The following is a 25,586-nucleotide window of genomic DNA, read 5'->3' on the forward strand; positions in this document are numbered from 1 at the left end:
ATAGAAATCCAATTCCATTGCAAAAGACAAGGCATTTTTTCCCCGACTATATATTTTATTTATTCGAATTTCGATTAAGATTTAAAATCAACGCTCAAAAACCAGCAACAAAAATGTTCGTGACATTTTGAAAAGCACCCAAAAGTATGCAACGGATAAATTGGCTGCACCTGAATGATGAAAAAGTGGCAAGGATTTGCCAAAATCTTTCACATTATTCCGAGGATAACTGCATCGATCCGTTTTGAAAATTTATGAGCTACTCTCAAGGTTAAGAAACTTGTAAGATCTCAGCCAGAAGGATAACATATAATCAAATATCTCGAATCCTTACCTTAAAGACTTACAGGACGATTTTGTTGCTATTTGGCCAGCTGATAGCCATGGCTTAAACGAAATGCCCAACACATCGAGAGGATCCGCAAGGATACTTTCGACTTATGTATATGTATATTCCCAAATATTATGAACTTATGGAAAAATAGCTCCAACTCGGCCATATCCTTGCGTATTTGCAAAGGACATGATGCGTTAGACTCGCAAGGACCAACTCCATCGATCTGCATCAAAACATTATGGGGTCATCTAAGAATCCAGGACTTGGCAAATTTTCAGTCGCGGGCCGCGCCTAAAATGTGCTGAAAACACATTATCCTTAATATCTCGGGAACTACAAGGACGATCTCGATGCCCTTTGGCCAGTTGGTCGCCCTGGTCAATACAATTTTTTTGGCACAGGACTCGTCAGGATACACAAGGATACGGCCGAGTTATAGCCTATTTTCTCTCGAAAAAATTGTCCTTAAAACTTCGCTGTTTGAAGGACCTTCGTCCTTCGTGCTATATATTCTTAATTGGGAGGGTGAGGACTACTTGCTGGCCAAAGGACATCCCGATAGTCCTTCAAATGGCCAAGTTAGCCCGGATTTTTTCGATTTTTACCAATTTTGCGACTAACCCTTGGAAAAATTTTAGTGAAATTTTTTGTCGAATCCTTGAAATCCTTGAATGCCATTCGATAGTCCTGCTCTCCACGAGCTCAAAAAGGTATATCCTTTCGATATCCTTAAGGATTTGGCCGAGCTATGGCTATAAAAAGAATGTCCTTTTTAGAAAATTGTCAATATCTCGAAAACCACAAGGACGATTTTGTTGTCCTTTGACCAGTTAATCGTCCTTGTCCATACGATTTGTTTGACACGGGACTTGTCAGGATCCGCAAGGACACGGCCGTGCTATGGCTACCTTAATGTACGAGAGAATTGGCTTTATATCTAAAATGTCTGAAGGACTTTCGTCATTTTTATTGTATATTCAGAATTGGGAGGATGAGGACTAATGGTTGGCCAAAGGACACCACGAGCCGCAAGGATATGGCCGATTTACGACCTTTTTTCTTTTCAGACAGACATCTCTTTTCTTCAGCTCCTTGAAGGACGTTCGTTCTTTTTGTTATATTTTGTCAGTTGGCTGGACAAGGACTACATGCTGCCCAAAGGACATCAGTATTCTGCTCGAAATGAGCGATTTATGGCCGAAAACCACAAGGACGAAATCTTGCAGATTCTTAAAGGATACGATGTGTCGCGATTGCAAGGACCAATTCAAACAACTGAGATTTAAGGATATAGGGGTCGCGCAAATATTTTGAATTTACAATCTGTAGTGTTAAATTTCTTTAAATATATAATCAATTAATGTAAAAAGTAAGGATTTGCAAATTTCATTCAAGCGACAGACTTATTTAATTTGATACTCGTAACTTTGTTTCTTTGTATTATCATTGTATATATATATATATATATATATATATGTATGTATGTATGTTTGTATATTAATTATAAATTAGTTTGTATGTGTTGTATATACTCGTGTGTATACATATGTATGTATATAAGTAATTTGTAAATATCAAATACATTGTCATTAGACAAATTGAAGTCATTTGATAAGCGCAATATTAATTTCATAAACGATTCATTTACCAAATATGAGTAGGGCGCAATATAAGTGCATATTCTGGGTATATCATTTGCAGCAATTTGCCGAAAAATATTGCTAATTATGATTAATATCAAGGTTCCGACAACATTTGACCAGCAATTACCTACCCCATGGGCATTTCGAACATTCAATTGCAATATCGATCTCCATTTCGTTATATACAATAGTTACAAATAAATGGAATCGCATATTCAATATATATATGCATATACATATTACGAGTAATTATAATAAATTACAAGCGGGCCCTGGCGGCCTAATACATAATACAGAGTACAACAAACGAAGATGCGCTAATAATCAAAATAAAATAAAATTAAAAAATAATTCAAATTTAACAAACAAACTGCACATCAATACCAAATCCGATGCTAAGTATTAAATAATCTAATAATAAATGTGACAAAAACAAATTAGTTGCGAACTAAGCTTGAAATTACACATATATAGAAATAAAATATGAATAATGTATAGCATTGTATGGTACATATGGTACAATATGGAATATGGTACATTAAACAAAATCACATCACATTTGCAACGCGAATGTGCGAGTGCTCACAACAAACAAACAAAAAAAACTCAAGCAAGTTTGCGTCTAAAACTAGATATTGTGGGCAACTTAAACTAGAACAGCAAATCAGCTTAGAATAGTAAATAACAAAAACAAGCACACTCACGCGAACACACACACGCACACACACACACAAATAAACATAGGCATACACTCACAAATATATGCCCACATATGTAAATATATAGAGATATATATAAAATTAAACACATTCAAGCGATTGAAGAGCCCGTCATAGCCTTTAGTCGTACCCCCGTAGAGTTGCTGCAGTTTGCAACAATCAAAATACAATATTATGATATTGTGCATAATTTCTTAAGCTCGCTCTCCGACTCGTCTACATCCAGCTGGAGGTTGGCGGAATTTGGCAGCGCACGTCCCTCGATGTTAGGCAGGTAGGGTTCATAGTCGAGACCCTGGCGCTCATAGAAAAGCAAATAGGCAGCGCTCGGATCAATATTTGGCTTTTGCGATATCTCGCGACAGGAGCTGTCATTGTAACAATACCAGGAGCCAGTCGTATTTGATGCATAGGAAATATAATGACCACCATTCAGCATGCCAGAGTGCGACTGCAATGAGATACCCCATCATTAATCATCATCATAATTGAATGGTTCTATCGACATACCACCACGGCATACAGTTTATATTTGGGATCGAACTCATCAACACCCGCTTGGAGCTTGTGCTGATGATAGTCCTCAAATTCCCCATCCACAATGGGCGTCTTTGTAAGGCTCGTGGATATAAGGCGCTGTCGCCTGGCGGCATTGCTTGATTTGCTTTGACGCAGAACGCTTCCAGCGGTCGGCGGCGTTTCCTTTGCAGTAGCCATTTTTCCGCCTACTGCCGCATCTGTTGGAGGAGAAGCATCTGCTGGCGGGGGCGCATCTGCTGGTGCTTTGTCGCTGGCATCTACTTCATCCAGTTCGCTAGGAACTTCATTGCTATTACCAATCAAATCCCGCTTCAGCTCTAATAGCTCCTTGTGGCGCAGTATCGTCTCCTGTGGCACTGACGCCAAATAAGGCGTTGGATCAAAGTCATCGAAGGGAAAGTGCACCACCTTCTGCGATTTAACCCATTTGCCGTTGACGCAATTGAAACGCTTCAAATGGACAATCTACAAAGCAGCACCCAAATGTATAACTCAGTTTTTACTTCAAATGATGTAGCACTTACCAGAATCGGGGGTAATTTCCATATTTGCAGCTTCTTCGTCGCTGGCTTCTTGCCCTTGCAGTGACTACAGTGGTACCACTGCTCCAACTTTTCCTCGGAGGTAAAGGCGCGCAGGCAATGATTCAGATCAACGGGCTCCACTTGCTCCCGTCGGCATATGGCAATGGTCTCATGATCCACCCAGAGCTGAGCGGGAATAAAAGCAATTAAATATATATATCCTCGATTTCCGGTGGGGCTGTCTACTTACACGCTCCAAGGTGCTTTGATAACGTAAATGCAATGCGGTTGGGTCCCAATCGATGGCAATGGTGAAGTCTTCAAAATATTTTGTTGTTGGAGTATAGGATAGCGATGTGGTGTACTCCGGTGCTCGTTTAGCCTCCAGATTCGGTAGCGATGGGCATTTTTCGTTCATTTTTGGCGTGGCTATGTTATCTAGAAAAAGCCAAAACCAGTTGAAGTGAGCGTTGCCAATTATAAATTCAGAATTACTTACTGGCCACGCAGTTGATAGGCGGCAGAGCACCCTGGAGCACATAATCATTGTTGCAGCGAATTTCGCAGCCGCGACAAAAGCTCGACCAGGGACAAATGGCGCAGGTGAGGCCGTCCGCTTTGACTGCACGCAGCGTGAAGGGAAAATCATAGCCCAGGCTGTCGTCACTATAAATCCGATTTGATACGCAGATTAAAAGAGGTATTTATGGAATATAAGCAATATAATTACCAGTCGGCAGCATGGTTAGCCTGTTCGGTGGTGGCTGGCAGAGGACTCAGCAGCCGGTTAACTTGCAGCCAGACGGCGCAATACAGATCCTTGTGGGTGCCACCATCACAGTTGGGTATCAGCAGTGGCACACCAAAGAGACTGGGCCGTGTTTTGTGATAGGAAAGGAAGTAGCTGTCGTGGCGCGTGATTTTACGATGTACAGCCACCAGATATTTGCCCACCTTGTAGGGCTGCGAGGAGCGGCGCGAGTAGACACCGCTGCTGGTTTGATTGCCGCTCGTGCTCTCCGGCTGTGAGGTGGTTATTTGCTGATCCGGCTCCTCGCCCTCGTCCTGTCCATCGTCATCGTCGTTGTCGTCGTTCGCATCATCTTCCACGTCACGATCAAAACTATTGACGGCCAACGTGTGAGCTGCGTTCCTGACGCTGGAGTGCTCATTGGCGTTGCGATAGGAGGCGCCATCGTCGCTGTTGCTGCCATGTCGACTGGCTGCCAGCTCCGCTACCGGCATTGGCTCCGTTAGCGAGCTCTCCATTGAGTTCTCGCCAGAGTGATTCGTATACGAAGCCGAGCTAGTGTTGCTTTCCGTGTGCAGCAGCTTGGTGGATGAGATGCGCTTTTGCTGTGCCGCCGCATCGTCCATAAAGTTGTTCTCCGGGCTGCAGCTCAGGATCAGCGACTCCTGTTTTGGAGTTGGCCAAAGTTTTGCATTAGTTGTGCGTAGCTTACATTTATGTTAGTGTTCATATGTGTGAGTGTTTGTTTTATTAAGCTCTTGGAATTTCAACAATTAACGATTACTACTCGCAAATAGGCAACAATTTTATAAACTAGGATAAACGCTCAAAATCTACAAAATCGTACAAAATTACTTATTGCGGGTGTTCAAAATTAGCTGCTACTATTTAAGAACATGTATTAAAAGTGGCAATTTGGTTAATTAGTTCGCATTGTTGGTGGTTTCTATGGTGGAAATGAGTAGAAGAGCATTTGCAATGTGCACGCCAGCGGGTGATTCAACAAAAAATTACAATTTATAACAATATAAGTCTTGAAACTTTAAATTAAATATAGCTCAGACCAGTTTGTAGCTCTCAAATCTTTACAAATTATGTGAAGATCAGGAACAGAGAGGAGTAAATGGAAGTTGAATTATATAAAATAAATTTAGTTAAAAGGATCTACTCCAGATCTTTAAAGAAGTGGATGTTCCTCTGCCACAAACTGTGATGAATAATAAATATTAAACATTATTATAATTGAGAATGAATCACACTTGCGCAAAATTCAAAAGCTATGAGAATGTCTAGAGGCTACTTGTACCATAAATGACGAAGGAAAATGTACAAAAAAGAACGGTACAGATAAATTATAAGTTTTGCAAACTCGATGAGCAACGATAACCGATAACGATTACGATTACCGATAGCGATTGCGATAACGATAACTATAGTAGCTAAATGGTGTGTCTAATGGAAGTTTTTCAAAGCAAAAATATACATTAGGTAGTTGATTAAGGCCAGCAACAAATTAAATATGTGTGGGGATTAGTATTGGAAGGAGCATAGAAATAACAATAAATTACATAAAGTACGACTATATCCAGAGATTTAGACTAAGTAGTTGAATAAGTGCGTATACGAAATCAAAGAACAATTAGAGGTTTAGACGGGCGTGGGGTGTACATTAAGGTAGATGGCCCACAAACCAAACAGAAACTGAAACGGCAACTGTTCATTTAACATATTTGTATTTAATATATATAGATTTTCGATTTCGATAAACATTGCGACAACAGACGGAGAGGGGCGAAAACGTAATGAAAAACGATTGCCAGTTACGCCGGAATAGTTTTTGGATTTGAAATTCTTGTGATAATCTTCGTTTTGCAGGGGCTCGTCGCTGGAGCGAGTTTATCCTAGGCAATGGGTAACTTTTCAAAATCATTTTAAATGCGACCTCTGAGGGCCCATGAATCTAACATATTAAATACGTGTATGTTAATATAGTTTAGAAGCCATACCTTGAAGCAAAAAAGACTGTGGGGCATGCACTCTCTCTTTCCAAAGCACCGGCTTACCTTTCCGGCATCATCTGGCTGCAGTTCGTGCACTTGGCCAACGCTGCCGCCAATGTTGTTGTTTTTGTATTTGGTTAACTCATGGTCTCCATCGATGCCAGCCGCCTCCTGCCCATCACTGAGATGGCCATTGCAGATCACACGTGACGAGGATGTACGATTTGAGGTCTGCAGAGTGCTAAGCGATGAAAGTGAATCCTGTGTCGTGATGAGCGCTAGAAAGAGTCTAATGTTAGCCAAAAAGCTCCACTTAGTAGCAATGTATAGCAATTACCAGAGCTGCGCTGTATATCCTTGAGACCCTGCTCGATGTGCATGCTGAGTGCCGAATTTGAACGCGTTCTCGCGTTGCTCTGCTCGGGCAGCTGGTACACATACAGTTCCTTGGAAGTCTGCATGCGCAGCTTCTCCTCATCGGCGAGCACCTGGCGTATTTGCGAATTCCACAGCTCACACACCAACATCAGGCTTGGCTGCAGCGGACACAGCATCGCCAGCTTATGCTTCAAATCCCCGTATTTGCATTCCGAATTTAGACGCACGCCATATTTAATTGGCACACTGCCGTCCAGTAGAATGACTGCAATAAATAGCAGTGGGAATGATTTTGAATTAACATGCAAAATGCATGAGTGACCTACCCAGCACCTCCAGATACACATAGTTCTCCACAGGCAGCGGCAGGCTGAGCAAACTGAATGGATCGAAACGCACAGACTCGTGACCACAGCACAGGCAACTGACCTTCGACTTAAGCTGGCCATAGAACAGATCTATGATAATGGATTGATTGCGTGCATGATGCTGGGACCAGGCTTCGGCGGCAACAATCTTGTCGGGTCGCCCATTGGAGTCCTTGAGTTCGCTATAGGGTTTCTCCATCACACGATTGAGGTCTTCGTGCAGTGCGTCGAGCAGCCATTCAAGCAGCTCCTGCGAATCGTGCTGCCCGCCGCCGGCAAACTGCGGCGCATGCTTGTTTACACAGAAGCGCAGCTTAAGCGGCGCCACGGAGCGTGTCGTGGCCGTCCACACTTCCTTGAGCAGCTCCGCATAGCGCATGGCAAGCTGACCGCGTGTGCCGAGCTTATTGGCCGCATTCAATTCGAAGCGATGCATCTGACGATGAAAGTATTGCGCCAGCGGCTGCGTATTGAAGAGCACTTGGAGTGCCGCGTTCATGAAACAGGTGTTGCCCAGATTATGAAGCCCAGTGGCGCCTGGTGCGTGCACGGACATGATGGAGGTGCGCGTTAGACGGCGCCTATCACCAGGACCGGCTCCAGCTTGACCGCTTTGCGTGCTGGCCAGCGAGCTGAGCTCCTCGGGCCAAGTAAGATCTTTGTTGCGTATCTCTAGCAGCAACTGATCGTTGTCGCGTATCAGCAGCTCCTTTAGGCACATGGTATCCTCCTCCAACAGTATGGCACTATTATCCAGCGTTGCGCTCGACGGCGGCACATGCCAAAGCCGTATATCCTCCGGCTTAAGCCGCAGTTGCTCGCACAGAAACTCTCCCACCTGCCGTACTGTGGCCAGCCGACTAAACGCAGCCGTGTACGCCAAATAACGCTTGGGCGGTTGCAGTACACTGCTGGCCGCAATGGCCGCATAGCCGCCGCCAGAGGCCAGAACGCCATATCCACCGCTGACTGTTGAGCCCCAGTTGGTGATTTGTGTGTTGGCTCCACTGATCGTGGGCGTCTGCACCTGATGCAGCAGTATGCGCAGGTTAAGCGGATACAGCTCCAGCTCCACCTCCGAGTTGGGCGGTTGTATCACCTGCAAGGAAGCAAACAAAGATTAGCTGAGGACTAGGAGTTATACGGCTTGTTAGTTTACCTGTCGTGGCAGAGGAAGATTGTCGCCATACCAACGATTCACCGCTTTCCACAGCGATTTGGGCACCAGCTCAAAGTCGTGATTCTGTACAAGTGGCGTATCACGCTTCAGATGGCCGCCCTCACCGGTAAGAGTGCGAACATTGCGATAGGGATTGGTGGTAATCAGATTGCTATTGTCAATAGGACCCGGACGCTGTTGGCCGCAGTGGCGGCCGGCAGAGATGCCGCTGCTGCCGGATACGGAGCCCAGTGAATAGCTATCGTGCTGCTCCAGGCTGTGAGTGTTGAAGCTCTCATCACAGACGAGCGCCTCATCGACCGCACTGCGCTGGCTGGCGGTGCGCTTGCAGTAGTCGCAGGTATGCGAGGTGTGTTGCGTGTACTGCATCCAGGTGAGCCACCAGTCACGGGAAATAAGATACCAGAACTGGCCAACTCGGTAGGGACGTCGCTCCTCACGCTGCAACCATCCGCGCACAATATCGAACTCCATGTGCTTGCATTGCGGCCACAGGCCAAACACTATGTGGCACAGCTCAAAAATAAGGTCCAGCAGCGGTTGCATCAGCCTTAGGCCGCATTGCACATTCCACAGCATAAAATCCTCCGCTGTTAGCGAAACATTGTCTCGTGTCAGCGTACTAGGCACGCCGTCGGGACTCCTGCGCTGGGCAAACTCCAGCAGATCACTGATCACATGCTGCTTGGTCAGATCTTTAAATTGCTGCGCATCGCGATTTTCCTTGGCGACGAACAGCAGCACGTTGATCATTTGCAGCGTCTCCTCGTGACTGAGCACACCATCTCGATCCACGTCAAAGATCTTAAAGCAGACTACAAAACGAAAAGAAGAAGCGTGTCAGACTAGGTAAATTAGACTTTTGGCGGCACTTACAGCGAGTGCGCTCTACGCCGGGTCCACGACAGGCGGCACTCACGCCACAACAAAGCTCCTTAAAATCAATGTGACCATCACGATTCTCGTCGAAGGCATTAAATAGACCGGCCAGCGCGTTCTTTGGTATGGGTGGACTGATGAGCGGTCCCAAAAATTGTAAATCGATTTGGCCATTCTGTGAGGTGTTCTTCAAGCGCCAGAACTCCTTCTCTAAGTCGCCAATATCCTGCAACAATGAGATAAGATTAATAAATGTGCCAGCAAGTGCATCCTAGTAAATCAACAACAATAACTGTGTTTGGTTTCTCTTGCATTGGTTTCTCTGTTGTGTCCGTATGCAAAAGATTTTTCCAAAATTTGCTGACCTTTTCTTCAAGATGCGTAACACCGGCCAAACTCTGATAGAAGGTGGGCGTCTCCAGCTCCGAGGTGAGGCTGACACAATTGTCAGCTAACAGCCACTTGGACAGCACCGTTGCATTCCGATGCTTGACTATCCAGTCCTGGAACTGCTCAAAGTTGACGCGTTCGCCTTGGGCAAACAAGGAGACGCTCTCGAATGGAGCCAGGCTCACATTGCGCACGTAATCGGATTTGATGATGTAGGTGCCAGCGTCATTGCAGTACAGGTTCCACAGAAATCTGTCGGGGCAAAGCATTAGTATATACTATACAGGCTGCTATGTATTCCAGCACTTACTTGGTTTTCTCCTCCTGTGTGCCGCGTGTGATCAGCACCAGGCCGCACAGTAGGTCCTTGAAAGATATGCCGCGCTGTGTGCCACCACAGGCGGCATACAGCATGTCCGTGATCTTGGGCGGCACTCCCTCACACAGCACGTCCTGCTGGAATGCATTGCGACTGAGATAGAGTCGCCCAACGCCAGCTGACTTTTTGAAGGCATCTTTAAGACGTCGCAGCTCGGCGTCGCTAACTGTTGAGTGATTAATGGGTACATAAAAGATTAATATCAGCTGCCTTATAAATATAAGCAAACATATCAGTGGGTTAAACCGAATTAGTGCGAACCACCTTGTAGCGTATAAAATGAATGATCAGCTCGAAAGGGGAACACCGAAAATGTTTTACAACCTTGCGGCTTCGCGCCCGCCGCTTCTAATACAAAACATTCTGACGGCTGCTAAGGGAATTTATTGTGTTAAGCTCATTTAAATTCAGATCATTTAAAAAAGAATCACCAAATAAATGCTTAGTGAGACATGCAATAACTTCCAAATTACTATTTACTTGATTGTTTGTTTTTATAATACCAAATATGATAGTTGTGTAATTTATTTACAGTTAAATTGTACAATTAGTGTTAACAATGCAATTGCAGAACATTTTTGGTAATTTTTGACATTTTCCAGCACTTTTAAAAATGCATGAAATTGAACTGTTGGAATTAAAATACTGCATATTAAACCTTTGTTATTTATTGAAAATTGGTTACTCCAGCAATTAAACTACTTTGCAAATTATATTAAGACACCACTGTATTACCTTAAGATATCGTACTGCTAGCAAATGGTTAAACAGCTCCCAAAATCATATTCCATACAAACAATGTTTGCACATTCCATTTGAATAAAATAAAAACTAGTTATTCAAGAGCTGCTGAGTCATTAAAGAAAAACAAACAAAACTGCACATGTACATATGTACACACTTATACATATGTATGCATGCATGTATATTGGGGACTCATTATGTACAAACGTGCAGTTAATTAAAAATCGTAACGCATTTAACGTAGTTAACGTTAAAGCCTGCGTACTAAATCACAAACAAACAAACCCGCTAAACGTAAAACACGTAATCAATTAACTGTCCAATAAAGTCAATTTTTAATAGCGTTCCGAGAATGGGCTACTAGAACGGCGTGGTGGGGGGCGTGCGGGTTAAACATAGGCAGCAATTCATAATCACAAATTGAGCATGAAAAGGCAATGCGAAATATTATCTCTGATTGCAAAAAATTATTATGCGACGTCACGCGACAACGGTATTTCATAGCAGGTTTTGCTGTTGGCTTTTTTCATTGTTGTTGTTGTTTTTGTTTTTTGCTGCTGCATTGACGGAAATTTCTGCATCTGACTGCATTATGAGGGGGGCATTTGCACAATGGTCTAAACTGGACTTGCATACGTTTTCATAAGAAGCAAACCGGTCTGGGGTGCTGTCTGTGCGCCAACAATCGACACCCGCACCTGAGCAGCAAGTATGCTGTTACAGGTACAAATATAGATGGCGGCATCTTATCAGTAACGTTCGTTTTCTTTGCCTTAGCTGCTGGCCATAAAATGACAACAACAACAGCACTGAGATGAATGCCAATGCAAGGCGAAAGAAAATTAGACAAGTCAACAATGTGACAACAACAACAACAACAACAACGACGACGACGACGACGAGCTCGCAGACGTCATAGCGCGTACATCAGATCAAAAATAATGAGAAAGAACAACAAAAATCGCCGCACAACAACAAAGAGTGCTACTAACTGTTTCTGTATGATTACTTGCTTCGTCTGCTCGTTTGCTTTGTCTCAGAGATATTCCCGCCCCACCACGAAAAAAAACAACGCGGCTGCTGTGCTTTTCTATTGTGACGTCACTGACGGCGACGACGCAAATACTCATACACACGCAAGCACACACCTACACAGTATTGAAATTTGCACGAAAAACAACAGAATAAGACGAAAATGAAAAGAATTAGCTGTGTCCAGCAGCAAAAGGCAACAATAAAAAAAGCATGGAAATAGAGTGGAAACAATAATAGAATCGATAAAGCGCAATTACACCTGTGTTGGTGCATACTATTATTGTTTTTGTTCTAGAACCTTATGTGTACTCGTATGACCCATTTTTCGCCTAATTCCTTTGTGGTCTGCAGAACTGCCAGTGTTGCACTCAGGTATTGAAGGTTAACACTTACCACGTTTGACTGCATCCTCGTAACTGATGCAAGCATGTTTGGATTCTTTTGTACCCATAATTGCCTGGGCGACGACGGCAAATTCTTGAGTGCTTCTGCTGGCGTCGTCGTCTTGTGACTCCACTTCTCACATTTGTTTATGTTATTTGCTACCGGGCCTTGAGGGCAAATCACAGACAGAGAGTCATGTACATGCAAAAGCAAGTTTTGAGTTATTTTATTTTTGAATAAACTTAGTTTTTTGTCACACTTTCATTGCTTTACTAGTTTCGCGTTCGCTTATATTTTTTAACTATCAGCGATCAGTGTGACCACGCTTGTGACATAAAAAATACTGTATATTCGGGACATTAGAAATTTTATCAGCTGTTTTACTGATTTACTACAAACAAGCAGCTGTTTAAATAGTAACCCCAGCGCGCTTAGCAACACTACTTATCGATAAATCGTTTCGTTTTTGTCCTACACAACACTGCGACATACCAATCATTTATTGTTCGGGCGTAATTAGAAAGCAATAATTAAGCGTAATTTTTACGTGTAACCAACAACACAGCACACAATTGCATGTGTGGTACGTACAAGTGTAAAGCATCGCGCGTCCATTTACAATTGCCATTTAAAGTGCTTAAAACTACGTCGCCATTTTTCAACTGGGCCCGAATCGACACACACACAAAAGAAAACCAGAGTCAGAGCTGAAAAGAGAAAAAACTGTGCGTGCTTGCGTGTGTTTGTTTGTGTCTGCTGTGTGTGGTTACGTCTATGAATTTTTTTATACATACCCATACGTACATATAATAAATACCAACCCGCAGCAGCAGTTATAGTTATAGTAATTTAATCGCCGACATTAGCATAGTGTGTAATATTAATCGAGAACCACTGATTACCAACCACCGCCATATAACAAACGCAACAGCGACGACAGCAGCAGCAGTTATCGACGTGGACGATAACAGCAAAAAGGAACAGCATAAGTTAAAGAGCGACGAGCTGCATCTTTAACGGTATACTGGCACAATAAGAAGCACAACTGTGATTTAATCATACAACAACAACAGAATACAATGGCCAAAACGTACGACTACCTGTTTAAATTGTTGCTGATCGGTGACTCTGGAGTTGGCAAAACATGCATATTGTTTCGATTCTCAGAGGATGCTTTCAACACGACGTTTATATCTACAATAGGTGAGTATATTGTGCATAGCGTTATCAATATTTGTAATCTATGCACAACAGAGAGCTGACAACAATAACAACAACAACAACAAGCGAACCAAACATTTCAAAGTGCATACATCATCAGTCATAGCCCACAGTCCGTCATCCTCAGTAATCAACATCGCTCTCTCTCTCTCTCTCTCGCTCTCTGTCGTTTTTTGCTCTTTCTCTGAAATTTTGTAATTAATTATGACGCCGCCGGGCAGCAATCGCAACCGCACAAACACGCACACACACACATATGTGCGTATTCAGGTTCATGCTCTCAATCCCGTCTCTTGGCTCAGCTGTAAGCAGCATACACACACACTCACACACACACATGCATAAAAATATGTGACTCATTTTATATGCTCTCTTGCTCTCAGTAATGCTATTTGTCATATTTGTTGTTGTTGTTGTTGCTGTGCTGTGGACAAGGACGTAGTTCAAAAGGGAATAGTGACCAACCTAAGATATTGATAAATGCGTACAAATAGAAATGATAGCAACCATTCAAAAATACTAATCACAGATAAATACCGATCTCGGTGCATGTTTAGCCCAATGTCATTGCACCCCAATCTACAGTTAATCAAGACTCACTTCAAGTTCCCGGCTGATAAGCATCCGATGCACAGTAATGCTAAGATGGGTTCCATCAGTTTGCAGCAACATTGAGACACAACCCACACACACACACACACATGGCACGAGCTCAGCTATTTGTCTATTTTTATATTTGGCACATTTCCCTGCACTAATTCCAATTTGGGTTATTTACTTAACGACGCCAACGTCTCGGTCTCGATTCAGTTGCGTATTTTCAACTGCTGGCTCTGCGCTCTCTTTTGTCTCTTGGTCTTCATACGTATCATGTCAGGAGTAGCACGATAATTAGTTGCTAGCAGAGGGTGCCCCAGCTGCCAAGAATGATTTAGATTAATTTGTGGTTGTCTATGCTTATCACGTGTTTCCTCTCTTCTCTCTTCATTTTCGCAGGTATCGATTTTAAAATTAGAACAATTGAATTGGATAACAAGAAAATCAAATTGCAAATATGGTAAGTTATTAATTAAACATGTTTAATATCGTATATTAATAATAAGATAAAACCATTTCACAGGGACACTGCTGGCCAGGAGCGCTTTCGGACGATCACTACGGCATATTACAGAGGTGCCATGGGAATAATGCTGGTGTATGACATAACACAGGAGAAATCCTTTGAGAACATCAAAAATTGGATTCGAAATATCGAAGAGAATGCCGCCGCCGATGTTGAGAAAATGCTGCTGGGCAATAAATGCGAACTGAACGATAAGCGACAGGTGAACCCCAAAAACAGTACCAGTTTGTAATCTTAAAACATAAATTGCGATTTCTTTGTTTTATGCAGGTTTCAAAGGAACGTGGGGAACAATTGGCCATTGAGTATGGCATCAAATTCATGGAGACCTCCGCGAAAGCAAGCATTAATGTTGAAGAAGCTTTCCTCACGCTCGCCAGTGATATCAAAGCGAAAACGGAAAAGCGAATGGTAAGTGAATATATCCGAGCCATTCACTGTTCTTACGATTTGTAACAATTTGATCTTTCTCGCTTGACAGGAGGCGAACAACCCACCCAAGGGCGGTCATCAGCTGAAACTAACAGAGATTCGAACAAAGGACAGTTGGCTGTCCAGATGCAGTCTGCTTTGACGTGGCAATGTGCGTGTGGCACTGATGCGGTATGGTGGTAATAATTATGATAATGTATGTGGTAGTAGATTTCTTAACTCCTGTTAAGTCCCAACAACCGAGCGAGCAAACAACCCTGAATATGCAAGATAATGAAATAATACATAATTATAATAATATAAAAGAGTTCAGTTATAAAATTGTATATGCAATCGAGACATGTCTACAAGGTGTACGAAATATGCATATATTTATACATATATACATTCAATATTCATTTAATGTTAACAACAAAATAACACACATGAGAACGAACATTGTGAGTAGCGAAAACTGAAAATGAACGAAAAGAAACCATACAACCCGCCCAGCCCTGCCCTCCGCTCCGTTCAGTTACAGAGTTTTTTATTTTCATTTTTAATGTATAATTTATAAATTTTCTGTAGCAAGAAATTAGCAGCCATGGTTGTTCACGATTTGTAAACCAATGACAAAATAATAAATTAGAAAATAAATATATGTATTTATATTTTATATATATTTTTTTACATCGTTTGCTCTTCATTTATGCTCAGTTATAATTATTTAATTTAATTGCATCTACTTTTGTTCGTAGAACCCATGCCTAGCCCTTAATCAGTTCGCAGAACGCAATCTAGACTCATACGCACAATTTTATATATCGGTCCACTTAGATAATGCAAGTTCTAACTGTTGCGGGTGCTTCATAACATATACCACGGGGCGTTGTCAATAAACAGGCCGTTAATCTCTAATGAATATAATTAACATTTTGCGTGCGTAAAGGGAAAGTATAATAAATGATATGAGCATATGCAATACGAATAACAAAAACCAAACAAAAAAAAAATGCCGAGCAGTTAAAATACATATTGTGAAGTTAATTGGTAACTAAATCGAAATGCATATTTGATATTAATTAATTAATTATGTATGTACTTGTAATATTAATTATTAAACGTATACAATTTTATAAAATAAATCATGTGCAAGAAAGCATTATTTATTATGTATTTACATTTCGAGTTCATCCAAAGTGGACAGATCTGTTTCCGTAGTCTCCCTACTTACCTCTTATTCCAATAGAAAGCGGATGGATTTTCCAAAGTAAAATAACAGAGTTGAGATAAAGTTAAGATAGTCATTTATTAAATGCATGTATTTTAAAAATGCGCATCATTTCGTTGAAATCAGTACAGAAACCGATCAATTTTTTGCTTAAAGATAACATGAAATTGGACAACTTAAATGTAAATACAATTAATTGTTGGATTAGAACAATGTAGCTGAACAAAACACACACATTTTCACATGTACACACACATAGATAAGGATACAAAGGTTACATTACTTGACTCGAGACAGGGATTAGGATATGCGTCTCAGATACATACAAATTACTTGAACAACAAACACATTATATACAAATATGTGAATCGTGTAAAACATAAGCCATGACGGATATATATAGCTAAGCGAATTGCACTAATTGTTGTGCGGAACTTCTCTCCGTTGCATCAACGGGCTGTCGGTTACGCCTGCGGCAGATTTTGATAGTAAGTGGCGAGTATTTTCCAGGCCTGCGGCTCCATAAAGCCGTTGGGCGGACTGGCGCCGGTTTTGGCTAGTGTACGCATTTTGGTGCCCGAAATGAACTCAAAATCGTCCTTGCGTTGCGGCTCAAAGAAGGCCATGCGGCTGGCAGTCTTATCATATGCGGCCACACGGAAGGGCAGTATCTAAATGGACATTGGATTTTGGATATGGAGGTTGATTTACATTTATTTTAGATAATCACTCACCTCCATGCTGTCCAATCCTTGGGCCATTTTCAGTACACGTGCGCCGTGAGTTGCATCGTAGAGGTTGCCATCGGGATAGGCCTGCTTGTCCGGATGCGGCATGCCAGCTGGATCACGTCCCACAATATAAAAATTGGCGCCAGCATTCATTCGAGCCTTGGCATGCCACTGGACTTCCGTTGGACCAGCGTACATCATGGGCGATGGGAATATGGCCAGAACGGTGTCTTCGCGTCGCAGTACGCCCGCATCGAGCACGGCCTGATGCTGTGCCATGCGCACCTGCAGCGGCACATCATCGTCCTTGGTCCAACCGCCAAGTGGATGGAGCAGCAGCACCGGCTGCTTGAAGCCGCGCTCCAACAGCTGCCGCTTGGTGTCCTGCATCAGCAGCGCATGACCGTTGTGTATGGGATTGCGCAGCTGAAAGGCAAAAATGGCATCCGCATTGAGCTCCTTGAACCGACAGCGCAGCTCGTTCGGCGTCAGCCGATACTGATCGAGTCCATCCTTCCAGCGTATGCGCTCGATGACCGCCAGCTCGCCACCGACCAGATATTCGCCGGACTCGTACACCTGTTTGCTATACGGATGATTCGGATTGCTGGTACCAAACTGTCGGGCCAGACGTTCCTCCTTGCGCTGGTAATAGAACTCAGGGCGACGCAAAATAGCTACCGATTGGCCCTCGTGCTGCAACGTCAGGGCTTGCACGCCCTCCAGGCGCCCCTTGTCCGCCGCAGTGGCGCTCAGTACAATGGGCACCGAGTGGTTCTCGCGATAGGAAACGTCCAAACCACTTTGCAGCGTGTTGAAATGCAACGTTTGCAAATACTCGTCTTCGCGCATGAAGCCGCGCAGTGGATATGCCCAGCCCTCAGACAGCACCTGCACCCATTGCAGCTCCACTGTGCTTATCGACAGAGACGGCAGCGACTCGGCCTCCTCGCGCAGGGCCTGCACTTCGCTGTCCTCGCTGGGATACAGCTCTGGCAGCAAATCGACATCCCGCAGAGATCGCGGTATGATGCCCTCCTGCTCCAGCAGCGCGACCAGCTTTTGCGTAGACTCTCGCACCGTGCAGTCATCCGTGCTGACCACCAACTCGGGATGCTGCGGCCGCTCATATTCCTGCGTGATGCCCGTAAAGCCCTTGATGACGCCCTCACGCGCCTTTTTGTACAGACCCTTGACATCGCGTGTCTCACACACAGACAACGGCGTATCCACGAAGATTTCGTAGAACTTCAGGCCAGCATCTTTGTGTATCTTGCGCGCCATCTCGCGATCGTCTGCAAAAGGCGACACAAAGCTGCAGATTGCGACGACGCCGCTGTCTGCAAACAGTTTGGCCACCTCGCCCACACGCCGTATATTCTCCTCGCGATCGGCGGGCGTAAAGCCAAGATTCTTATTCAAGCCGGTGCGTATATTGTCGCCATCCAAACCATAAGCGGGTATGCCCCTAGAGACCAGATACGCCTCCAGCTCAAAGGCAATCGATGTTTTGCCCGCGCCACTGAGACCTGCAAAACAAGGCAAATGGTACAATTGGAACTAATATACAGGTTTGTATAAAGTAGATAGAAAAGTCAATCTTTATAATTTTCTAGTTGAATTGCCATTTAACGTAAGTCGATCGTTATTACTTTCTACATAGTATAATTGCCGTTTAACGTGAATTTCAATTTGGTGAAAAGATCAATGTGACCAAACAAAATGATAAATATAAACTAGCAATAGACATATATCGAAAGAATTAGGCATATATAAGATAAAACAAGACGGTCACACAAGACAAAGAAATGGAAAAAACGAATGAATCGAGAAAGGAGAAAAAGTGTTGCAAATGGCGAAAAAACGAAATTGAAACGATTTAAAAGAATTAATTTGAAATTAATATGAATTCAATTTGAAATTAATATGAATTTAATTTAATAAAAACGTAGTCTTTATACATAAATTAAATCTAATAAGCAATAAAAGTAAAAATTGTGCTTTTCAATGCCGAAATTTTTACGCTTTTGGGGTATATTGAATATAACAGGCAGAATGACGCATGAACATTTTAGAGTATTTCAGATTCAAGGCAACTTATGTTACTTTTATATTTCTCGAATTAGGTACGTAGAAAAAGTCACTAGAGGTCAAATTAGAATATCTTGAAACACCTTGAAATAGGAAGTCTGAAAATTGCAAAACAACCAACAACATTATTTAGATTTCCATAATGTGAGCAAGATGGGAGAAAGGTCTTTATGACAACTCTAATGAGAACTCTTGGCAAGTTGTTCAAATAAATATATTTATTTAAGTGAAAATCTTTTGCAAATTAAGTTGTCTCTTAAGCCACAAATATGACTTGAACCAGCTGCAAAGAGCATTGAAAATTCGGTACTTTTGTGCTCATCAATATTTTTGAGTATAATATCATTACTTTTTATTAACGTTCTTATATGTATGTATCTCCCTGTCTATTTCTGTCTATGATATGATATGTTCGCTTTCCTAATTCTTCTCTGCCTCCATTTGGCAGCCGATCAAAGTCTTCAAAGGTTTTTTTTTGCTCACCTGTTAGCCAGACGGTGCAGCCCCTGAAGCCGCGGCACAGGCCCAGATTTCGGCCGCGCGTCTCCCGGGTGACATGATGCTTCTGTTCGGTCACATTCGTTGCGACCTGGAGGCACTGCAAAAGATCGAATGGGAATTAGCTTAATGTGGCTGCGGGCTATTAAGTTCCCAAAAATTAACATAAATTAATATTCATGCCGCCTGCGGCTCGGGTCTGGTTTTGACCCTAAGGCGGCGTTGAGGCTATTCAATTTGCTGAATCTGCACAGTTTGTTGACCCTTTAGACGGCCAAGCGGCCAACTCGAGGGAATATGAGATAATGATACCACATATACACATGTACGCCAATAGATAGATGGGTTCACATCGGGACCAGAGGCAGAAATGGAGCCAAATGCAAAAGAAAGACATCAGAATGCGATCTGATTGCGACTCTTTCCGTGTGCTATTTATAACCACCTTATTCTGGCAAGGTTTAAATGAAGCACAATGAAGTTTTTGAACAGTTAGCCAAGTCCAGATTTATGAGCAGAAACTCTTTGGGGATCCCCTCAACACAGCGAAGTTTAGAATTCGTTGGTTTTCTACAAGTTAAACAATCAAATCAAGCTTTTTTTGCACGCGATTCTAGATCTCTTCTAGTCAATTAATTTGGGTCAAGGAACACTTCAACACTTTATTTCAGTTCACAAAGCACTTTGGAATGGAATGCGCAGGCGCAGATCTCTCAGGTCATACCCTTCTCTTGATATGTGGATAGAAGCCGATGGGCGGATTGGGCATGGTTGTGGTTCTGCTTCTCTTCTCTGTTTAAGCTTAAATTAGAATGTTCTGTGCGCGTTTTTTATGGTTTTCAACTTAAAAGGCAATAAATTTGGAAATATTATCGAAATCTCGCGTAATGATTGCCGTGTTAAATGCACGCAACGAGCGCTGAAGGCGAACTGAAAGTTTGTATAATATTTACCGTGTTATATTGCGGCCCGAGCGCAACTCAAAGATCGGGAGCTATTTGGAGAGAGAGAGAGGGCCAAGCCAAGCCAAGCCGAGCAGCAGCTCTTCACGCTCAGCTTGGTTCCATCTGGTTTTCAGATCAGTTTTTGTTTTCTATCTGCCAAGCCCGGTGCGTGGCATGTGTTTTTATATTATAATTATTATTATTAAAGAAATGGCAGTGTGGATAATCTTTGGCTGCACTGTTTACACTCTTGCCGCTGATTGTCTGCTTAATTATTCGGAGAACATTTTAATAAGAATTAAAAAACAATTGACAAGCAGTTCCCAACTTGGCAGATACCCTTTACCCAGGCATTTCAACTTCCTCCCTTTCTTGCACACGCCTCAAGCTGTGCCTAGTCTGCCCTTAGTTCAACTTTATGGGAAATACTTTCCCGACTAACTCGGCTGTTTATTATCTGATTATTATGAAATTTTCAGATCATAAATCTTACATGCAAATGTGGATAGTTCTTAAAGTTAAGGAATCTACCTCAAAAAATACAGGTTTGTTTCTTGAGAGGAACAAAGAAAGTACTCAAAATGTGACATTCAATATCCTATATCATATCATATCACATCCTACACCTGAAATGCTATGCCTTTAGCTTTAAGAAGCTCGAGATCAAGATGTCGTTATCAATTTTAATCAATTTTGTCGGTTCAAAATTCGACGGACTTGGTTAGATCGACTGTCGACTCGATTGTTTATGTTTACCGCTGCTTGTTACAAACATTTGCCTGCAACTGTTATACCCCTTTTACCCTTGCCAATGGGTCATGGTACAAAAATAATGCTAGCAATGTTAATGTAAACAATGTTTTCTAGTCAATAATATACAAAACTTAAAAGTTACCATACAAAATTTCTCCACATATAAATTATGTTAGACATTCAAAATGTTTATTGTGCTAAGCTCTAAACGGTTGGGACTGTCTAAGAGATACCCTGTAAACAGTTTTAAGGCAGCATTTGCTTAACACTTTGTTCTAAATTCTGTTCAAATTGAATAAAATTACAGATAAATACCCTCATATATATTTTTTGGTTAACAGTTCTTACTTATTTATAATTTAATTGAATGGAACTATATTAAAAATATATAATATGAAGAGTCCTGCTTTGCGTGCTTTTACTAAACAATCTAACTATCTAAACAAACAAATACGAATATTTCTTCAAAAAAACAATTTAAACAAAATTCTTGACGGGGAATTTCCAGTCAAGTGCATTTGTATAAATCAATGTCATGACCTATTCAGACGGATTTCGGCACGAAATACAAATTGTTTACATATTTGTAAGAAACTTACCAAATCGCTGCACTTTTCATGATTTAACAGACAACATTTGTTATTGTTATTGTTATTGTTGTTATTGTTATGGGCCGCTTGAAGCAAATTGGCGCGTTTTGTAAACATTTTCCGCAGAGTCTTAAGCAAATATCGCACAAAAAGAAAGCGCAACACAGCAGACGAGTCTCTGATAATTAAACAAGTGAGAGTTTTCGTTATAAAAAACAACTAAAAAAAACCCGCTGAACTTTCTCGACGAAGCTCACAACTGCAACTGATATTTCTTGGCCGTGCCGTGGGTTAAAAATGCAGCCGAGACTAAAACTTGGAAGTTTGGGACAGTGGGACAATAACTTGTTGACCAGCTATTCGGCACGGAAAGGAACTCGTTCAATTACAGCGTCTCGTAACAGATTATGACAGAACAAATAACATTAAATGTTAAAAAGAGTGCAGAGAGTGTAAAGCAATAAACAAATCAAAATAAATATAGCTCAGGTAGTTAAGAGTTGATATGAATAAATCTACAGAGATTGAGTTTTATAACATTCAAAAGGTTTTCTTAGATTATTAACAGAAGGCAATGCTCCAACTCAAATCGCAGGCTGACAGAACAAATAACATTAAATGGGTTTTTAATAAAGATTAATTTCCCAGAAATTTCATTAGCGCAGAAACAAATAAATTAAATATAGCTTAGGTAGTTACAAGTTGGAATGAATAAATATTTAGAGATATTCTTTTCTACATATTATAAAGTTTTTCTTAGATTATTAACAGAAGGAAATGTCCAAGTCAAATCCCCAGGCTGGTTAGACTTTAGTGGCATTTTTTTTCTGTATAGTTTTTTTTTTTGCCGACTATCAGCAATTTTTTTTTTAACTTTTTCCAAGTTAGATTTATTGTTTTGAACTCTAATCTACCAGATTAATGGCACGTTAAAGTCATTAACATAAAAAAAGAGCACCATTTGCACTCGAGTAAAAAACAAAAACAAAAACTGCATGAATTGCGGAAAAATACTTCAAGTTCATGTTTAAAAATATTTGATTTTCAAATTCAACAAACCTTGTAATTGCCTTTAGGTTTATCTTAATTGTGTAAGTGAATAATTGAATAACAAAATCATAAAACAAATGATGTAAAGTTATTATGTAAAAAGCAGTCTGACTACAACACACCCTGTAATAGATGTAACACGAAGGAAGCGCTACGAATTGCCTAGAAAATTAGTTATGTATCGGGCTTTAAGATATAGTTTTTCGAAGTTTTCCTAAGATTTTGCTATGCTAGGTGTCTAGTCAAAAACAAGGGCTTGAGCACAATTTTCTAGGAAATCTAAATGATATGATTGAAAAGAGATCAATCCATGCACATTTGTATCATTTTCTTCTAACAAAACATATTTTCTTTCATATATTAGTCACAACTTTTCGACTTTAGCCTGAAACAAAGAGCTGGACAGACAGGCAGATGGACAAAGCTAAATAACTTAGAAAACTGTGCTGATCGAGAATATATATATAAACTTATATTTTACAATTCTTTAAATGCTCGCAATGTTTGAATAGTCTTGTGCTGCACATTTTCGCATATGTACCTGCCCGTAATATGTTTACAGGGTATCTACAAGTTTAGCAGCTTGGCAAACAACTATGAAGATTATGAAGGTAATCGTTGTTTAAATAAAAATATGAGTTGGCACTTTATCCGGCACTAAACAAGAAGCAAAACTAACAGGCAAATGCAATATTTTGTCTGCGACCCAAATACGATGACAAAACAATTGATAGTTATATATATAATCAAACTTACAGCAATTAACAAGATTTGCGGGCCAACATACTTTGTTGGTCATTCAACCTTTTAACTGAATCTGGCCGTTGACCAAGTTTTCAACTAACAACAACAACAGAGGCAAGAAAGAGCTCAAATTGCGACTGAAGTGCGACAGAGATACAAGTATTTCAGGTTGTTTACAATTCGTTAGGATGGCCCAAAATATACACAAACTTAGGCGTCTACCAATATACATACTTTCTTTTTAATTTCAAGTAGTTTAGCCCGACAGCAATAACTGCGTGTGTGTGTGTGTGTATTTGTGCGAGTGTGTATGTGCAATAAAAAACAAGTGTTCAGCACTGAAAAAAAAATAACAGTTGATTGCATATTGCATAAGATTTAACATAACGTTTACCTTATCTGTAGAGCAATAAACTGGCTTCAAATGGTCTGCAGATGGAAAAAACCCCATTGAAATAACTGTGGAACTGATATTATCTATAAAACTGACCCGACTAACAGCCCAACTATAGCTCAAATTTGTACTTTAGTTAGCGTATGTGATGCAAGTGTTGGGGCTGTTGGAAATTTTCACTCAAAAGTGTTAAAAAGTCGCGAAAAACGGTTGCATGCAATACGATTGATTTGATCCATTCGATAAATCATTTTGAACATCCTTAATGAATATCCTTAGTACATATATAATTTACAATTGCCCGTTGTACTGAAAATATCGCAGGTCGTAGATATTTTCCAATACAAGATGCGGGCTAAATTTGATTTTTCCATTTATTTGTTTAGATCTTAGTATCATAATATTAACAGAATATGTTTTTATTTTAAGAAATTTGTCTTTCTGTCGTCCAGGTATCGTCCATACGTTATTGAGAAAAATTTGTTTCGGCACAAAGAACACATTTTTTTCGGTTCCGCGTTATTTCGATTCGGCTAAGGTGCCTTTATTTTGCAAAGTCGACAAATTATTAGCTGCACACGCGTTGTTTACGATCGTAATAAACTTACTTAAATATGCATATATAGTGCACTTTTTTAATTCCAAGTCCCAAGAAGTTTTGAATACTGTAATTAAGCTGCCTGATAAGCAATTTTTATGGCATGGCCTTTGCGTAGTTTTATTTATATTATATTCTTATCAATTTGGGCCACATTAATATAACATCAGTTGTTGCTGTTAGATACCAAATACCGAGGCAGTGCAAAAATCTGACCCACTTAGGCTTACTTTTTTATATAAAATGGGTATAACGTGTTTTTTTGTTATTTTAATAATAACGCTGAAATGTTCTGGATCGTTTATGCCAACAGCTGTTCAATAATAATGAGTTTTAACTGACAAACACACTCCCTATCAACTGACAGCTTTTTAAATAAACTTTTCCCCTTTGAAAGTTTGTGGGGTGGGCAGGTGGGGGAGGGGTGGATGTCGTGACCGAGTCACCGACTCTTTTTCCTTGGCACATTTGTACAAACACAGAGGCAGCAGACAAATGTGGCGCAAATACTTACCGTCTTTTGACGTTTTTTGCTGTGCTCAGGTGCTTCATTCATGGCTTGGGCTGGCAGTTAACAATAAAACGTCCACCTGCTCAACTAATGCAAACAATACTGATGTGGCCAGTGTAAAACGGCAGGCTGATTGGGTTATTCTCTTATGCTAAACGTAAAAATTCGCTGATCAATGAATGAAATTATTGCGGCTGATGAATAACGATTGGCTGTTATGTTTTTGCCAATTGCTTTGCATGTGTCGTCTTAATTGTAGGAACTAATTGTATTGCACTATTTAACTTTAAACTATAACTAATTATAATTAAGCTCCTAAAGCTGCCATTAAATTTGGTCTTTTTAAGCACGCACGCACACACACGTATATACACTAACACGCACACAGGCGCGAACAGCTGTTTCCAGTTGCTCAGTTATCGATTGCAATGTTATCGTTTGTTGC

The 25,586-nt window shown here is 41.2% G+C and overlaps 3 protein-coding genes across 10 annotated transcripts; 1 reads left to right on the plus strand and 2 right to left on the minus strand.

Annotated features, from left to right (window-relative positions):
- Positions 1 to 1,863: 1,863 nt before the first annotated feature.
- LOC115770101 (ubiquitin carboxyl-terminal hydrolase 32) lies at positions 1,864 to 12,667 on the minus strand. Of its 5 annotated transcripts, XM_030715226.1 has the most exons (15): positions 12,511 to 12,667; positions 12,261 to 12,418; positions 10,020 to 10,254; positions 9,685 to 9,961; positions 9,317 to 9,545; positions 8,420 to 9,255; positions 7,219 to 8,359; positions 6,852 to 7,157; positions 6,521 to 6,792; positions 4,494 to 5,179; positions 4,263 to 4,429; positions 4,014 to 4,201; positions 3,764 to 3,949; positions 3,210 to 3,704; positions 1,864 to 3,150 (listed from the first exon to the last, which is right to left on the minus strand). In XM_030715226.1, the coding sequence occupies exons 2-15, from the start codon at positions 12,316 to 12,318 to the stop codon at positions 2,872 to 2,874; spliced, it is 5,355 nt and encodes a 1,784-aa protein (XP_030571086.1). In that variant the 5' UTR covers positions 12,319 to 12,418; positions 12,511 to 12,667; the 3' UTR covers positions 1,864 to 2,871. The 5 variants fall into 5 exon arrangements, with proteins under 5 accessions (XP_030571086.1, XP_030571093.1, XP_030571078.1 ...); XM_030715233.1 differs by having other exon boundaries at positions 6,578 to 6,792; positions 12,261 to 12,667; XM_030715218.1 differs by having other exon boundaries at positions 12,261 to 12,667.
- Positions 12,668 to 12,708: 41 nt separating this feature from the next.
- On the plus strand, positions 12,709 to 15,684 carry LOC115770127 (ras-related protein Rab-8A). 2 transcript variants are annotated; one of them, XM_030715274.1, is made up of 6 exons: positions 12,709 to 12,834; positions 13,079 to 13,454; positions 14,469 to 14,529; positions 14,593 to 14,797; positions 14,866 to 15,006; positions 15,077 to 15,684. In XM_030715274.1, exons 2-6 carry the CDS (start codon positions 13,331 to 13,333, stop codon positions 15,167 to 15,169), a joined length of 624 nt encoding a protein of 207 aa, XP_030571134.1. In that variant the 5' UTR covers positions 12,709 to 12,834; positions 13,079 to 13,330; the 3' UTR covers positions 15,170 to 15,684. The 2 variants fall into 2 exon arrangements, with proteins under 2 accessions (XP_030571134.1, XP_030571124.1); XM_030715264.1 differs by having other exon boundaries at positions 12,709 to 13,454.
- Positions 15,685 to 16,296: 612 nt separating this feature from the next.
- LOC115766509 (bifunctional 3'-phosphoadenosine 5'-phosphosulfate synthase) lies at positions 16,297 to 25,242 on the minus strand. Of its 3 annotated transcripts, none has more exons than XM_030710486.1 (4): positions 25,145 to 25,242; positions 19,543 to 19,657; positions 16,972 to 18,497; positions 16,297 to 16,908 (listed from the first exon to the last, which is right to left on the minus strand). In XM_030710486.1, exons 1-4 carry the CDS (start codon positions 25,184 to 25,186, stop codon positions 16,702 to 16,704), a joined length of 1,890 nt encoding a protein of 629 aa, XP_030566346.1. In that variant the 5' UTR covers positions 25,187 to 25,242; the 3' UTR covers positions 16,297 to 16,701. The 3 variants fall into 3 exon arrangements, with proteins under 3 accessions (XP_030566346.1, XP_030566330.1, XP_030566337.1); XM_030710470.1 differs by lacking the exon at positions 25,145 to 25,242 and adding an exon at positions 21,854 to 22,080; XM_030710477.1 differs by lacking the exon at positions 25,145 to 25,242 and adding an exon at positions 20,282 to 20,470.
- Between the last annotated feature and the right edge of the window lie 344 nt (positions 25,243 to 25,586).

This window comes from Drosophila novamexicana, unplaced genomic scaffold (assembly GCF_003285875.2).
Source record: "Drosophila novamexicana strain 15010-1031.04,08,12 unplaced genomic scaffold, DnovRS2.1 tig00000009-arrow-pilon, whole genome shotgun sequence".
Lineage (NCBI taxonomy): Eukaryota > Metazoa > Arthropoda > Insecta > Diptera > Drosophilidae > Drosophila > Drosophila novamexicana.